General features: G+C 39.8%; 1 protein-coding gene across 1 annotated transcript in view; it reads left to right on the top strand.

The window, feature by feature from the left end:
- Window positions 1-1,307, top strand: part of RORB (RAR related orphan receptor B) — a 67,310-nt gene extending 66,003 nt beyond the window's left edge. The window contains exon 9 of the mRNA XM_035028965.1: window positions 1,122-1,307. Coding sequence (XP_034884856.1) covers window positions 1,122-1,307 — 186 coding nt within the window. The remainder of the gene's footprint in view (window positions 1-1,121) is intronic.
- The last annotated feature ends 15,687 nt before the right edge of the window (window positions 1,308-16,994 follow it).

The raw sequence follows: 16,994 nt of genomic DNA, 5'->3' as shown, positions 1-16,994 counted from the left end.
CTGTAGCTACATTCTGACTATCACCCCCAGATGTGTTTTGCTTGGGTTATACTTAATGAGTAAATTCTGTATAAAACTGGAATCTCCAGATGCTTTTATAAAAAAATAGAAGATCTAGCAACATTGTGCCCATATTCCCAGCTGGAAAAATTGTCGCTTTTAGACAAGACATGTTTTCTCTAGTTTTGCTCTTTAATTTTTTCCTACCCTGCCTGGCCCCTTAGACAAGTGAGTTCATGGCGAGCAATGATGGAAGATCAGTAGAGAAAAGTCAAAAGTAGGCTGGTTACAAAGGCTCTGGGATGCCTACCTGAGAAGCTTATTTTTAGCTGGGTGTTTCTGTGACTACGCCTTACAGAACTGGTCACCCACAAGTTGGATCAAATAGTTGATCTGTTTTTCCTTAAAAATCTTTTTTTTTTTTTTTTAATATTGGGACTGGTTGCCTCTTCCATGTTGGTGTATTGGGAAAAAATGTCTGTTACTTATAACCCCAACTACCTGCTCAGGGAGACAGTTTCTGTTAAATAGAAAACCCTTAGTTTTATTGAGGGTTTGGGATTTACAAGTTTTGGAGAATACAGAGTTCCCAAGGCTCTACAAGACAAAGGAAGGACACAAGGAAAGATGGGGGGAAAGACACCAAGAAAGGAGTCAGTGAGACCTTGAAGCTTGGGCACCGATGGGCCAAAGGATCAATGAGAAACTCTCGGTGGCAGAATGTCCCAAAGGATTTTTAAAGCAGGGATGGTAAATGTATGGTTTCAGGTTATTTGCTGCTCAGTGAACAATGTGGGACACACACACCCCACGCCCCGTTGATGTGGCTCCTGATTTTCAGTAATGTCAACCTCAAAATGCTTATGTGGCCTTGAGGACTTAGATATCCAGAGACTCACAGAAGTCTTCTGAAGATGTTTAGACTTCTTTAATTTGATATTAGACAGAGACATGGAATTGGCATGCTTTAAGCTAGATCTCAGAAAAGAAAAGCTCTGGCCAATATTAAGTTTATAGTAGAACTTAATCACTGATGAAATAATATTTAAAACAAAATTATGTATTAAATTATTTTATGGCCAGTCTTAATATTTGATAATAATGTATTATTTTTCTGTAAGGAGCAACACGAGTCCCAGCAGCTCCGACGCCCGAACACATCTGATGAGCATGAAGCAAAGAGAAGACTCTCTGAAGCTCTCCAGTTCTCTGGTTGGGAGATGGTTCATGGAACTCAACCTAGGAGAAGCCAGAGGACATTTTCTCCAAGTCTCCACTTGCCTCATGGGAAGATAGTGCTCTTTTAGGCAAATACCCTCGCCCTGTAGGCAAGGTCACTGACAGCTTGCAGACTGCCCTTTGTTAATGAGCACAACTCTACCTGCACTGGACCCAAATCACAAAGGCTCACCAGCTGGTGAAACAGCTTTGGTCCATAAGTCACCTCCTGGCTCCTGGTCCTTGTGCCTGATGGATGCAAATCCCCATGCTTCCCATTCCAAATGGTGCCTATAGTAAAGCTTGGGTCTCACAGTAAATCATCAGCTCATAATCCTGCCTTCAACTGCAATGAAATGTGTCCCTTGGATTTCCTAGTCTGGAGACTCTTAAGGAGATAACAAAGGCCTGCCGGGTGGTTGGGGCTCAAGCAAGCATCTGCTCAGCTTTGTGTTTGACCAAAATGACCACAGGGATGCATGTATTCTACAGATGTGTTGTCAGAATCAACAGGAAAATGGAAACAAACAAACAAACAAACAAAACCTTAATGTCTGACTTTAAAAAGAAGCTTTATGTGGTCATTCATTTCTAAATAAAAATTTTCACAGACCTCCTGTGTCCCTGGGCACAGGATCTCATATGCTTTTTGAAAAGGGCACAGATAATTGAAAAAGGAAATATGTGGTAAAGGTGGCCAAGTTAGGTATCAAACTGAATCAGCACATATGGACTGAGCACCCACTCTAATAATAGTGCCCAACCATGACAGAGTTCTTTACACCTTACAATGCTTCTCACATATATTCTTTACTGGAGCATCACAACAGCCCATTATGGGGAAAACAGGTGTTACAGATGATCATCCATATTTGTAATCAGTACTTGGAAAATTCAGCTATGGAATGCAAAATCATCCTTATATCCTACACAATATCTAGAAAATCCAAAAGACTTTTACAAAATCTATTCAAATTAAAAAGATAATTTCACTAGCTTCATGGATGATAAATATGCAACAACCTAAATTTTAAATTGCTCTATTAGTAAGAAATGAAATGGAAAAAGATCTCATTCACTACAGAAATAAATACTAGAAAGTTCAGTGAACAAATTAACAAAAGTACAGAGCTCATATGAACAAAACTGTAAACTTTCTCAATAAGGCAGAAAAAGAGACTCAACACACTGCATCCCTAGAGGAAGAATGAGAAAAGAAACAACAGAAAGCATATTTGTAGAAAACATAATAAAATGACTCAAAAAGAAGTTTATGGTAGTAATAATTTATAAGAGATGTGTTAATTCCCCTTTCTAAAGGTTGAGGCACAAATCAGGTTTTTGTAAAAATTTAAATATATCATGTTTTAAGAGACCCTTAAAACAAATTGACACAGGAACATTGCAAATAAACTTAAAAATATGCCCTAGATAATGCTAACAAAAAGATGATTTAAGAATGTAGAAATAGTAATCAGACAAAAAAGGATTCAAGGACATTATAGTATGGACTATTTAGCATTTTTAAAAATTAAAAATCCACCTAGAAGATTCAATAGTCATCTATTTTTTAATGTACCTATCAATGTAGTTTGGAAATATATACATCAAAATCTATTAGAGTTCCAGCAGAAACTGAAAAAGCTACAGTGAACAAAAATCACACAGATCCCAGATCATAGAAGATCACATTTTTTCAAGAAAATTTAGAGATTTTAATAACACAGTTAACAACTTTGATCTAAGAGATAAATATTTAACTCTGTACCCAATAAAGAATGCACATTATTTTCAAAAACATGGGACATTCATAAAAATAGACTATGTATTGAGTCACAAAGAAACTCTCAATACATTCCAAAAAGAAGAAAGTAACCACCACAATGGAAAAAATTAGAAGTTAAACAATAAAATAGAGACACCACCACCAGCAAAAAGAAAAAAGAAAGAAAAAGAAACAAAGAAAGAAAGCACCTAGAAATTTAAAAATAAACTTTTACATAATTCCTGGATAAAGAGGAAATCAAAGCTTAAATTACAAATGATTTAGAAATAAAAGTAATTTAAGCTCTAAATGCCAATATTTATGGGATGCAATATGTGTGTGTGTATACACACACACATATATATCAAGCAATAAATACGTATGTGATTATATATTTCAAAAAACAAAACTAAGCTTTCAGTCAAAAAATTAGAATAAAATAAACTCAAAGTTGAAAGAATGAATGCAGATAAAAGCAGAAAATTAATCAAAATTAAGGAGAGTTGATAAGAAGACAAAGAGTTGACCCTGAAAAAAGCTATAAAACACACAAACTTCAAGAGAGGCCTCTCTTGCCCAATCCATCTACAGGAAGAAGCACCTCCACATCTCTCTCTATCCCCCTTACCATGCTTTATTATTCTTTGTTGCATTTATTGTATACATATTTGTGTGAAGTGAAGAATTAACCTCACCCCAAAAAGAGGTCTGGATTTTGCCCTTGGCTACTGGGAGATGAACAATAGGGCCCTGGAATGTCCTAATAGGAATGTCTTTGTCTGGAAGTCTTGGTCAATGGAAGGTCTAACATGATGGGTGCTTTGTACTATGCTGCATCAGCCAACTTCCAGAGGGACAGAAGACTAAAGGTAGTAGCCTGACCTCCAGAAGGGTATAGAGACTAAAAGACAGCAAGGCAGGCTACATATGTGATTGAGCCCAGTAAAAACTCTGGACACCAAAGGCTCAGGTGAGTCTCCTGGGTTGGCAATACTCTGTGCAAATTGTCACACAGTGTGGTCAGGAGGAGGTAATGCCACCATTACTCCATGGAGAGAGGACAACCAGAAGTTTGTGTCCCTCTAAGAATCTTCCCTATGTGTCTCTTCCTTTGGCTGGTTCTAATTTTATCTTTTCCCTGTAATAAACCATATCCATGAATACAATAGCCTCTAGCAAGTTCTGTGAGACCTTTCAGTGAATTATCAAATCTGAAGGTGGTTTTGTGCATACCCTAAATTTATAATTGGTGTAAGAAGTGAGAGCAGTCTTGTGGGAACCGTTCCCTCAGAACTTGGATTTTAGCTAACTCTGGGTAACTGGGTTATTGTCTTCCTCCCACCCCATACCCCAATGAGGTTGTCAGCTTCACCAGCTTTGGTTCACTGTTATATACCTAAAGCATATACCTTTATCTTATACATAGAAACAACATAATAAATATTTATTGAACTAATTAATCCAAGAATATAAAACAATTCACCTTCAAGGGACAAAAATTCCATTGACTTTTGCAACAATAAACCCTAGAAGACAACAAAATGCTCTTTACTAGCTTTCAGGGATAAAAATTATTATCCAAGATTCCTACTCCACCATTGTTCCTATGTGAGGATGCAAAAAAAATCATATTCAAATATGCAAGATTGCAGAATAATAGCAACTATATACTTTTTCTGGATAAAGAAGAAGACACTTTCAAAAGACATTTACCAAAACACTGGAGGATGAGCCAAACACAAAGAAAAGAGAAAATAATAATAGCTAATAGTGCTTGCTATATGCTAGGCACTATCCCAGGTCCATATAGTAAATCACTGAAGCCTTTTTGTGAAAACCAGTGAGGTAGCTACTACTATTATTCCCCATTTCCAGTGAGGAGGATGATACATAGAGAGGTTCACTTTCCTGCTCAAAATCATACAGTCAATAAGAAATGGTACACCAGTATTTGAACTGCAGCATTCTGGATTTGAATTCCAAACTTACAGACCTTACACCTTACTGCCTTTAATAAGGCTGTGAACATAATCACAAAAGTTAATTGATGAATCTAAATATTTACTTCAGTTATTATTACAAAATTGAACACTAAAAAAAGAGTTTTGGTTTCAAATGATACAATCATTTGAATGTACAGAATACAATGAAGAATCCCAGGAAAAAATTAATGAGGATTAAAAAGTAGAGAACACATTTTTAAAACAAAGATACTAAACTCGTTGCCTATAAAGAATAAAAATTAACTCTTTTGATTTTGATATTGATGATTGGGTAAACACAGAATTAAGAATGTTCTTTTTTAGGGGCATCTGGCTGGCTCAGAGGAGCATGCGACTCTTGATCTTGGGGTCGTGAGTTCAAGCCCTGTGTTGGGGGCTTTATTTATTAAATAAATAAATAAATGTAAAGAAAAATAAAAACCTAAAGAAAAATAAAAAAGGAATGCTCTTTTTTAAAAGCTTTGATGTAATCACTAATAAGGTATTTAAAAGAATGTCTAGCTATGATTCAAATCAAACTTCCATGGAAGGCATCTAAAAATGCTAAATAGCTGACAGGTCAGAAGTGTCAGGGCAGAAGGACCCCCCTGGCCCAGGACTCCTGGAACATGGGGATCAGCCTGTGCCGCCTGGAGTAGAAGTGACTCATAAAGATAAATCACTTAAAGTTCTGGTCCAGGATGGTGACATAGGAGGCTCCTGAACTCTCCTCCTCCCATGAACATACCAAACGTACAGCTACACATAGAGCAAGCAAATTCCTTTGAAAGAATTCCAAAAACTAGGGAAGCAATACCTACACATCAAAATGGCAGCTGACTGCCATCCTCCCCAGAGACTGGGGAAACCAGCAGATGCGTCCTCCACCTTCTCCCTCTAGCCCAGTCTAAATCACCAGAACTACCTGGATGGAGCTTAAACACATGTCTGTGCTCCAGTTTTTGCAGCTGCTGCCCAAAGGATGGATCCCTGGGTCTCCTGGCTTTCATAGCCAGTAGAGCTTGCATTCACAAGTCCCACAAGACTGTAGCAAACAAAGAAGCAATTCTTAACAGGTGTAGGATCACCCCCCTACAGCTATCTACCTAGCCAAGCAGAGACCAAGCAGGCAAAAATACCCATCTCCCAATTTCTCCCTGGAAGGGGCTTAACTCCATACTTTCCCAGCTATTGTCTAAGGGTCCAGCTTCCAATCAACTTGCATCTAGGTCCCCCCCTGCAATCCTCCCCTTTTGGACACTGGAGGTCTTGGCACATCCCAAATACTGGGAGGCACCAGGAACAAAGGAAGTGGCTTGGACAATCACAAAACTTTGTGAGAAAGCCAAGAGCTGGTACCAGGCTGATGGACGAGGTTCATCTCCTACATGAAAACACTCTGTCAGGACTGAGAAAAGTGGCTGTTTTATCTAATGCATAGAAACCCACACAAAGAGGGAAAATGAAGAAACATAGGAATATATTCCAAGCAAAATAACAAGATAAAACTCCAGAAAAATAAATCAGTTATTTTGTAACAAAAAAAGTTATGATGTTTGTTTCCTGTTTGCTCATCCCCCCCATCCATTCTCCATCCTTCACTATGCCGTATCTCCATAACGAAATGGAGATAAATAATTTATCTGATATAGGATTCAAAAGATGGTCATAAAGTGGCCCAGGAGAGTAATGCATAAACAAAGTGAGAATTTCAGCAAAGAGACAGAAAATACTAAAAAGTACCAAAGAAAATCACAGAACTAAAGAACACAATAATTGAATTGAAAAATTCAATACAGGTGTTCAACAGCAGACTAGATCAAGCTGAAAACAGGATCAGCAAACTCAAAGACAGGACAGCAGAATTCATACAATCAGAGGAGCAAAAACTTAAAAAGAATAAAAAAGAGTGAATGTGGCTTAAGGGACTTATAGGACCATAAACTGAATCAGTATGTGCATTATATGAATCCTAGAAACAGAGGACAGAAAGGGGCAGAAAGCTTATTCAAAAAAACAATGGCTGAAAACTCCCCTACCCTGGGGAAAGAAAGAGACATCCAGATCCAGGAATCCTAGAGTATTCCCAATAAGATGAATCCAAAGAGACCCACCCTGAGACATATTATAATTGTTAAAAGTTAGAGACAAGGAGAGAATCTTAAAAGCAGCAAGTGAAAAGCAACTTGCTACATACAGGGGGAACCTCCATAAGACTATCAGCATATTTTTCAGCAGAAACTTTGCAGGCCAGAAGGGAGTGGAATGATACATTCGAAGTGCTGAAAGAAAAAACTGCCAACCAAGAATATTCTATCTGGTGAGACTGTCCTTCAGAATTGAAAGAAAGAGTTTTCTAGTAAATTTCCAAGTAAAAATGCTAGATAAAAGACATAAGATGAAATATAAGAATATCTGGCTAACAAATTATGACTAGATAAATAGGATAAATAAAGATAAATAGGACCAAAAGACCGCTATATAAAATGAAATATACAAAAATAAACTATTTAGACTTCATCAAAATAAAAAGCTTCTGCAGAGTGAAGGAAACAATCAACAAAACTAAAAGGCAACCTTCAGAAAGGGAGAAGATATCTGCAGAGGACGTATCTGATAAAGGGTTAGTATCCAAAATCTATAAAGAACTTATAAAACTCAACACCCAAAAAATGAATAGTCTAATTAAAAATGGGCAGAAGACATGAATAGACATTTTTTTCCAAAGAAGATATACAGATGGCCAACAGATACATGAAAAGATGCTCATCATCACTCATCCTCAGGGAAATGCAAATCAAAACTACAATGAGATATCACCGCATACCTGTCAAAATGGCTAAAATCAACAATTCAAGAAACAACAGGTTCTGGTGAGGATGGGAAAGGGGATCCCTTTCACACTGTTGGTGGGGATGCAAACTGGTGCAGCCACTCTGGAAAACAATATGGAAGTTCCTCAAAAAGTTAAAAATAGAACAACCCTAAGACTCAGCAATCACACTACTAGGTATTTACCCAAACAATATAAAAAAACAAACACGAATTCAAAGGGATACATGCACCCTGATGTTTACTGCAGCATTATTTACAATAGCCAAGATATGGTAGCAGCCCAATTGTCCACTGACTGATGAATGGATAAAGATGTGGTGTATATATATCTATATATATATATAGAGAGAGAGAGAGATAGATAGATAGATAGATAGATAGATAGATATACACACAATGGAATATTACTCAGACATAAAAAAGAATAAAACCTTGCCATGTGCAACAACATGGATGGAGGTAGAGAGTATTATGCTAAACAAAATAAGTCAGTCAGAAAAAGACAAATACCAAGGATTTCACTCATATGTGGAATTTAAGAAACAAAAGACCAAAGGGGGAAAAAGAGAGAGAGAGAGAGAGGCAAAACAAAAAACAGACTCCTGAAACGGCTGGGTGGTACAGTCAGTTAAGTGTCTGACTCTTGGTTTCAGCTCAGGTCATGATCTCAGTGTCGTGGGATCAAGCCCCCCACCTCTCTCTCTGTCTCAACCTCTCTCTTTCTCTCTCTCTCTCAAATAAATAAATAAATCTTAAAAAAAAAAAAAAAAAAAAAAAAAACAGGGCGCCTGGGTGGCTCAGTTGGTTAAGCCTTCGGCTCAGGTCAAGATCCTGGAGTCCCAGGATCGAGTCCCACATCGGGCTCCCTGCTCAGCAAGGAGTCTGCTTCTCCCTCTGACCCTCCTTTCTCTCATGCTCTCTGTCTCTCATTCTCTCTCTCAAATAAATAAAATCTTAAAAAAAAAAAAAAAAAAAAAAAAAAACAGACTCAACTATAGAGAACAAACCTGATGGTTCCCAGAGGGGGATGGGTGAAATATGTGATGGGGAAGGCATTTGATCGTGATGAGCACCAGGTGATTAAAACAAACAAAAAAAGAAATGGAAGAAAAATGGAAGTGGATATTTGGGGGAAACAGAAATAAGCACAATCATGAGTCAACATTCAGTAATGACAAAATATTAGCAAAATAAAATCAGAGTTGAGGCATCTAATTCAATCTTGGGGAAGCAGGTAAAGTTTCCTTAAAAAGTTATGATGTTTGTTTCCTGTTTGCTCATCCCCCCCATCCATTCTCCATCCTTCACTATGTCGTATATCCATTAATTGAATTTAATTGAAATTGAAATAATTGCTTTTAAGCCCTTTTTAAACTCTTTTCACAAATGTTAATTGCTGTCAGTACACACACATACACACACACACACACCACGCACATTCATGCCTGTAATTGAAAAAGCTTCACAAAACAATATTTAACCTTACCATGTATGAGTCTCTCTGATGCATTCTATGATAATTTGTCCTATTTCTCTTTTTTTTTTTTCTTTTAAATGTGGCTTACAACCAACTAAACTGATTTCATGACTCACCATTGGATGAAACCTGTAGTTTGTAAAACATTGGTTTAAAGGAGAAATAAGCCAGTATGCATAGGAAAAGACATTTAACATCATTAGGCAGCCGGGAAATGCAAATTAAAACTATGAGATACCACTACCTACAATATTCATGTCTAGCAAAAAACCAAAAAACAAAACTCCTTATACCCATAATCACATGGAAAAAAATTCCAAAAACATATTAAGCAGAACAAGTCAGACACAAATGGGTATATACCTTGTGATTCCATTTATAAAAAAATTCAAGATCCTGCAAAAAATAATCTACAGTAATAGAAATCAGTACCAAGGCAGGGGTTGGGAACGGACTGGAAGTACACATGAGAAAATTTTCTGGGGAGGGGGATGGAATTGTCCTCTATATTCATCTAGATGATGTCAAAAATTCATCAGTCTGTATGCTTAAGATTCGTACATTGACTATACATCAATAAAGAAATATTGGGATTTTTAAAGGCTAAATAAGACATAGCCATCAAAGAGAAGGTGGAGAAAGAAAGCTCCAGCAGAAGGGGCAGCAAAGCAAAGGCAAGAGGAAGGAAGGAGGCAAAAGGCAGAGAATACCGTGACCTGTATCCAGAGAGGTAAAGGGGACCCATGTGCCACATTAGGAAGTTTGGGCATTATTATAGGTGCAGTAGAAACCCTCTGGTGGGCCAGAAGAATGGCATTAATTATATTGCCAGATTTCTATATGTGATAAGTCAATCTGGTAACAATGTGGGAGACTGAAATAAGGCATCAGGGAAGCCACTTGAGTGTCTTAAATACGTGTTTGGGGAGGAGGTAGGGAGCGTGGGTTTAGGGAAAGATGGGTTGTTTGCTGTAAGCTGACACAGCTAGGGGGTGGCAGTGTCTAGCCTAAAGAAGCTGGGTCACAAATGTGAAGGCCTTCTATGCCACGGAAAGGAGTGTGACACTATCCCAGTTAAATAAATGCGAGGGAGCGTAAAAGTAATTACAGAGCACCTACTGTGTGCCAGACTGTTGCTACTTAGTGTAAATTCTCTTAATCTTCCTGAGAGTCCCAGACAGTAAATATTCTTTACCTTGCTTTACAGATGAAGAACCCAAGAGACTCAGAAAATAAGCAAATATCCTAAGGCCACACGGCTAGTAACCATTACGACTAGGGTTCAAAGCCAGGCCTAGCGAGTGGTAAATACCTGCTCTTTCCAAAATACCTCACTGTCACCAAATTTTTAAGGACATAAAAGCCTGTGACACTCCTCGAAGGTAGAGTTTCATCATATTGCAGGCAGGAGTCAGAGGGACCAATAGGAAGCCTACTGCAGTCATCCAGGTGAGCAGCGACGCTGGAGATGGTCAGCGGTGATCATGTTCTGAATGTATTTGTAGGCAGACCCTACAGCATGTGTGAATAAACCGGATGTGGGGTGAAACAAAGAGGAATCAATGATGTGATGGTATCAATGATACCAAGGATTTCACTCATATGTGGAATTTAAGAAACAAAAGACCAAAGGGGGAAAGGATGGATGGCATTAACTGAGACGGGAGGGAATGCAGGAGAAAGAGATTTGGGGGGAAATCAGGAGTTTAGGTATTAAATCGCTTAGGATGTCTGCTAGATTCCGAGGCTAGCGCTCAGGGTCAAGCAAGCATGGGAACACAGGGGACTGATACTCTAGGGTGGGTTTTTTGTTTAAATGTGTGTGTTGTGTGTGTGTTCATTTTATATAAATGGGATCACATTTTCCACAGTGTTCTAACACCATTTAGATTTGCATATAGACACAAAATGAATGAATGCAGCAATCAATCAGGTTACATTGATAGAGAAGTCTGGATAAAGTTTTAATAATCGGAATCTGTAGGTGGTAAGACAGCGGGTGTACGTTCTTCTTGGATTCTTTGCTGCACTGTTTGAATTTTTTCTACAATGGGCATTAGACTGTTCTTCCATATATGATAACACTACTTTCAAAAGATAAAAGAGGAAATTTACATGTAATAAATCCTGAGAGTAAATATGTTCTCTGACACAGAAGGTGTACGATAACTAAACCTTAGCACTTGTCTTCAGTTTCACACAAAGAGCTAGAATGAGTATGTACTGACATGAGTTTTAAACATTGCAAATGACCCATTTTCAGATTACGACTGGACCGGATGCCCTTTTTTGGCAATACTAAGTTAAGCCTGAGCCAGCCTCTGGAGTAGGTAGATGGGTGTTATGTACGTAAGTTTCCATGCACACGCGCACGCGCATGTGTGTGTGTGTGTGTGTGTGTGTCTGCAAATCTGCATCAGGACTTGGCAGGTGCCTTCCGTACCAGCGCTATAAGCATCCTTGCTAGAGAACCCTGCCTTTTAATGAGTTTACCGTTAAAAAAAAAAAAACAAAAAAACGGGGACACTGCCTAGTTCCATAGTGTTAAATGAAAATAACATTCAGAGTTGAATTAATCTGATTGCATGGGATCTATTTCCCCCCCTTGCTGCAAATCAGAAGAGTTTTCCAGCTAACAAGAACAGGCGCCCTACTTGAACGGGCAGCGGGCATTGCTGCGAGTCAGGGCAGCACTGAGCGTGGCATTTTGCCATCATAACATCCCCAGGTTCGTGGCAATGAAACTCCGGGAGTGGCAAAGTCAAATCAGTTCAATTGTCTGATTGTTCATACTCATAAAGCGGGGAAGCTGGCAGGGGTCCCGCATAAAACTTGTGAGTTCGGCAGTGGAGCTCCTTTAAGGTAATTCATTGCCCTCTGCAGTAGCTTAAATCAGAAGGGCCAGCATGGTCCCAGTCAACACAGCTCCCCACACTGCTTGAGAGCAATCTCACAGATAGCCGGCTGCTATGCCAGATGTCAAAGGTGCACTAAAAGCACTTGGTTTTGATCTCCCCCTTTCCCGAGAAGTACAATGGATGGGCCTTTAAGTGCTGCCATAAAAAAAAAAGATTGTGATTAATGAAGCAGCACAACTTAATAAACCAAGCTGACTTCTGCTTCTTTCTCCGAGGCGTTTTCACTGTCCACAAAGCAGTTCTTTTACTTAGCAGCAGGGACATGTAAAATGTTAATCATCAATCTGTGGGCCATTAAAGAAGTTGCTTTCCCTTTCTCAACTTGAAACCAAGGGGGAAAGATAATAGGTTTGGTTAACAGAGCTGTTCACATAATGGAGATGTGCGGAGGAAAGCTTTGATAGAGTCAGCGTGGCAGCCCTGAGCACTAATCCATCCCGCTCTTGGGACCACGAGTTCAAGAAGTCTGTGCTGGGGCTGGACGGCTCAGTATGGAGGCTGGGGTGAATGTCTTGATCTGGCTGGACACGCGGGAGGTAACTGTACCTGAGTGAGGCCAAAAATAAGAAGAGAAGGCATGGGTGTTCTCTGTGTCAGAAGAGAGGGACCTGAGCCGTTGGTATTGCTGATTTATCTGGTCTCCTACCCGCTGGAAAAGAGGGGCAAAGTAGCCTTCCCAGAGGGCAGGTGGCTGTGAGGGAAGGCCTGAGCAGTAGAATCCTCCCTCACCCAGAGGCCAGTGGAATTTTCAGCTAATTCTCCAATCTCACGAAATACTTCCTCTGCAGGAGTCAGAGGTACGTCACTAAAAATTTTCTCATGATATAAGAATTGCTTTCAACAGAGGCAAGAGTCAGAGACACAACGCTCAGGCACAAGGCCCACAAAGGTTTGATACAGTCAATCAGTGAACAGTGGTAGGAAAAGAGATACTACTGGAAGCCAGTGCCAGATTAGGGCATTTTGAAATGGCCACAGTTGGGAAAGTTGATGCTAAAGTAAAAATAGTTCACTGCATCTCTTTTTATTGCTTTCAGTAAACTCCTGCTCTCATCTTGCCTTGGTAAAGAAAGCTTAGACCACACTGTGATGAGATGCCTCCCCCTCCTAGAAGAGTGTGTAGCCGATGTCCCCAATGAGGAGGACCAATGGTCCATGGCATGTGAAGAAACCCTCTCTGGTCAGCTGAAATGCCACTTCCCTGCTAGAGGCTTTAACCCTCTGCTTTCATTGCTTTCTCTAAAAATGAAATGGGGCAAGGCCAGTTTCCATTGTTTAGAGTCACGGGTATCTTCAGTTATTTATATTTTTCTCAGGAAGCTTCTCTTGAGTCCCCAAGTTAAGACCCTGAGGTACAATGACACTGGTCTCTTACTAAACCAGTTGGTCCTCTTAGTCTGAGGACTAACTAGGCTCAAATATGCAACACTTAACTTCTCAGACCAGGACACACAAATCATGAAAGACATGCCAACAACCTTGAAAAGCAGACTACAGCCAAAGAAATCTTCAGCAGTTTATACTGGGGCCATAATGTTTTTGTGTGTTTGTTTTTCTTTTTAAAGATTTATTTATTTACTTGAGAGAGAGCATGAGTGGGAAGGGCAGAGGCAGAGGGAGAGGGAGAGAGAATCTCAAGCCAACTCTGGGCTGAAAGCAGAGCCGGACACGGGGCCTGATCTCCCAACCATGAGATCATGAAACCAAGAGTCAGATGCTCAACTGACTGCACCACCCAGGTGGCCTGATGTTCATGGTTTTATGAGATTTCTTGGAGCAAGAGAATGAATTTATGAGACAGCTAGGCTGAGTCAATAAAAGTGGGCTTCCTTCCCCCCACCCCCGTCCCCACACATCTCACTTAAATAATTGTATCTAAGGAATAGATCTTGGTCAAATGAGCCTTTCTTCAAAACCTTTCACTTGTCAAGGTGACCACATCATTCTCCCACCCTCGACCTCCAATCTCTTCTCCACAAAGCAACCACAGCTGTTGGTCCAAAACACTGATGCTCTTGTTCCCTGGCATGCCCTCTGCTGGACATGCTCTCCCCCCACTTCCCCAGTCTTCTCATTCCCCAGGACTCAGTGCAAGTTTGAGCCCCTCCAGTAAGCCTCCCCTTGCTATGAACATTAGGCGCCCACAGGAGAGCTTCTGCACGCACCTGCCCTCCCTCCCCTGTGCTATAACAATTGATTTGGTTCTGTGTGTCCCTCAGTACATACCTAGGAGAGCCCCTTGTATACAGTAAAACCTGTCATTGTTGGCTTCTCCAGACTTCCTAGTCAGGGCAGGTATGGAGAGGGAGCAATCTGATTGAAAGAGACTAGGGATCTTTTCTTGCTTGTTTCTTAAGGATATTGTTTTCAAATCAGTTTTATGCTGTAGGTCAATAAAATAGCAGTATTTCCCAAAAATGCCCTTGACAGAAGATTGAGAAAACTTCTATCAGCCACATAAAACAGAGTTAATGGTGATATGAAGTGAATTTGGAAGGGGTTGATGGCATGAGCAGTTAAAGCCCTTCCCAAAAAACCTCTAGAGCCATCTCTACTGGTTGTCATCGCTCACCAAACTGCAAGTAGCTTAAGGGCAGAGTCTACATTATACTCAGTGTGGTAGTACTAAGGCCAAGCACTTTATACTCACTGGATGGTTCATTAGTTAGTTAACCCAGTATCAACTGTGTTGAGAACAGTTCCTAACTTCCCTAGCTGGCGTGGTAAAACTTAATTCCTTCTAATTCCATGAAAGGCTTTTAACAAATTTCCCCCCTCCTCGCCTTCACGTCTTGCCAACTCCTACTTTATTCCATGATCAAGGAATAGCCACCCGTGTACTCATTAGTCCGCAAACATTTCTTCTGGCTGCCATTCCCTTCTCCAGGTAAAATTCTTACCATTCTCTGTAAAGCCCTCCCTTCCTTCTCGAGCGAGGGAGTCCCTCCTTCACTTGACTCCAAAAGCATTTTACAAATGGCTCAATTGTAGCTTGTGGTGCAGTGAGGTTTTTAAACATGCCTGTCTTACCACGGACCTGTGAGTACCCACCTTGCTGATCTTGGCACAGTGCGTGGCAAATGCTAGGCACTTAATGAATCTTAGTTAAATCAATAAATTAATGACTCAACCAATAAAGTAATTGAGCAGCCACTGGGGAGGGGGGGTTTACAAAAAGATCAAAAAGATCTAGTTTAGTCTACTTATGCTCTATCAGCCATGGTTCTTAGGCAGCTTAAAAAAGAGATCACAAATTTTCACAAAAGTACTCTAGAAATGGCCTCACTTTTAAAATTTGATAAACTGAGAAGATATTTGCAAACGACACTACAGATAAAGGGCTGGTATCCAAGATCTATAAAGAACTTCTCAAACTCAACACCCAAAAAACAAATAATCAAGTCAAAAAGTGGGCAGAAGATATGAAAAGACACTTCTCTGAAGAAGACATACAAATGGCTAACAGACACATGAAAAAATGTTCATCATCATTAGCCATCAGGGAAATCCAAATCAAAACCACACTGAGATACCACCTTACACCAGTTAGAATAGCAAAAATGGACAGGGAAAGAAACAACAAATGTTGGAGAGGTTGTGAAGAAAGGGGAACCCTCTTACACTGTTGGTGGGAATGCGAGTTGGTACAGCCACTTTGGAAAACAGTGTGGAGGTTCCTCAAAAAGTTAAAAATAGAGCTACCCTATGACCCAGGAATTGCACTACTGGGTATTTACCGCAAAGACACAGATGTAGTGAAAAGAAGGGCCCTATGCACCCCAATGTTCATAGCAGCAATGTCCGCAATAGCCAAACTGTGGAAAGAGCTGAGATGCCCTTCAACAGATGCATGGATAAAGATGTGGTCCATATATACAATGGAATATTACTCAGCCATCAGAAAGGATGAATACCCAACTTTTACTTCAACATGGATGGGACTGGAGGAGATTATGCTAAGTGAAATAAGTCAAGCAGAGAAAGTCAATTATCATATGGTTTCACTTATTTGTGGAACATAAGGAATAACATGGAGGACATTAGGAGAAGGAAGGGAAAAATGGGGGGGGGATTGGGGGGAGAGATGAACCATGAGAGACTATGGACTCTGAGAAACAAACAGGGTTTTAGAGGGGAGGGGGGAGGGGGGGTTGGTTAGCCCGGTGATGGGTATTAAGGAGGGCACGTACTGCATGGAGCACTGGGTGTTATATGAAAACAATGGATCATGGATCACCACATCAAAAATCAATGATGTATTGTATGGTGACTAACATAATAAAATTTTTTAAAAAATTATTTTCAAGTGTATGCACCCAAGCTTTAAAGTCAAAGCACCCTTTAAGGTCTTCTACTTTGTGGGAAAGGTACGCAATAATTAACTCTCTTCATAAAATGTAGTCAATTCCAATCTCTTGTGTACATTCAAGTTTTCCACCTCCATCTTCGCTCTTGCCGTGATGAAAATTTACAGTGATCATGGCCATTTGGTGTAAGAAATGAATTAACATTCTCCACAGGACCCTCATTTGTATAGTATATTAATAGGCTCCTTATGTAAATTTCTACTCTTACCTCACTGCTTATATGCCTGCTAGCTGGTTGTATGCAGTTTAGAAATGAGGGCAAGATATGTTTGATTTCACATGATGTTGTTTAGAGGGACGGTAAGGGGGAAAATGGGTGGGGTTCAAGCAGCAAAAGGAAAGTTATAATGGACATATTTTCTAGCTGTCATCAAACTAACAGTGCTCAATAAAGCCTACTCTCGTTCTAATTAATTTTACTTCTTGTGTCCA

This window comes from Mirounga leonina, unplaced genomic scaffold (genome assembly GCF_011800145.1).
Source record: "Mirounga leonina isolate KUSES-001 unplaced genomic scaffold, KU_Mleo_1.0 Mir_224, whole genome shotgun sequence".
In the NCBI taxonomy this organism is placed as follows: Eukaryota; Metazoa; Chordata; class Mammalia; order Carnivora; family Phocidae; genus Mirounga; species Mirounga leonina.
This window is presented reverse-complemented; position numbering and strand designations above follow the sequence as displayed.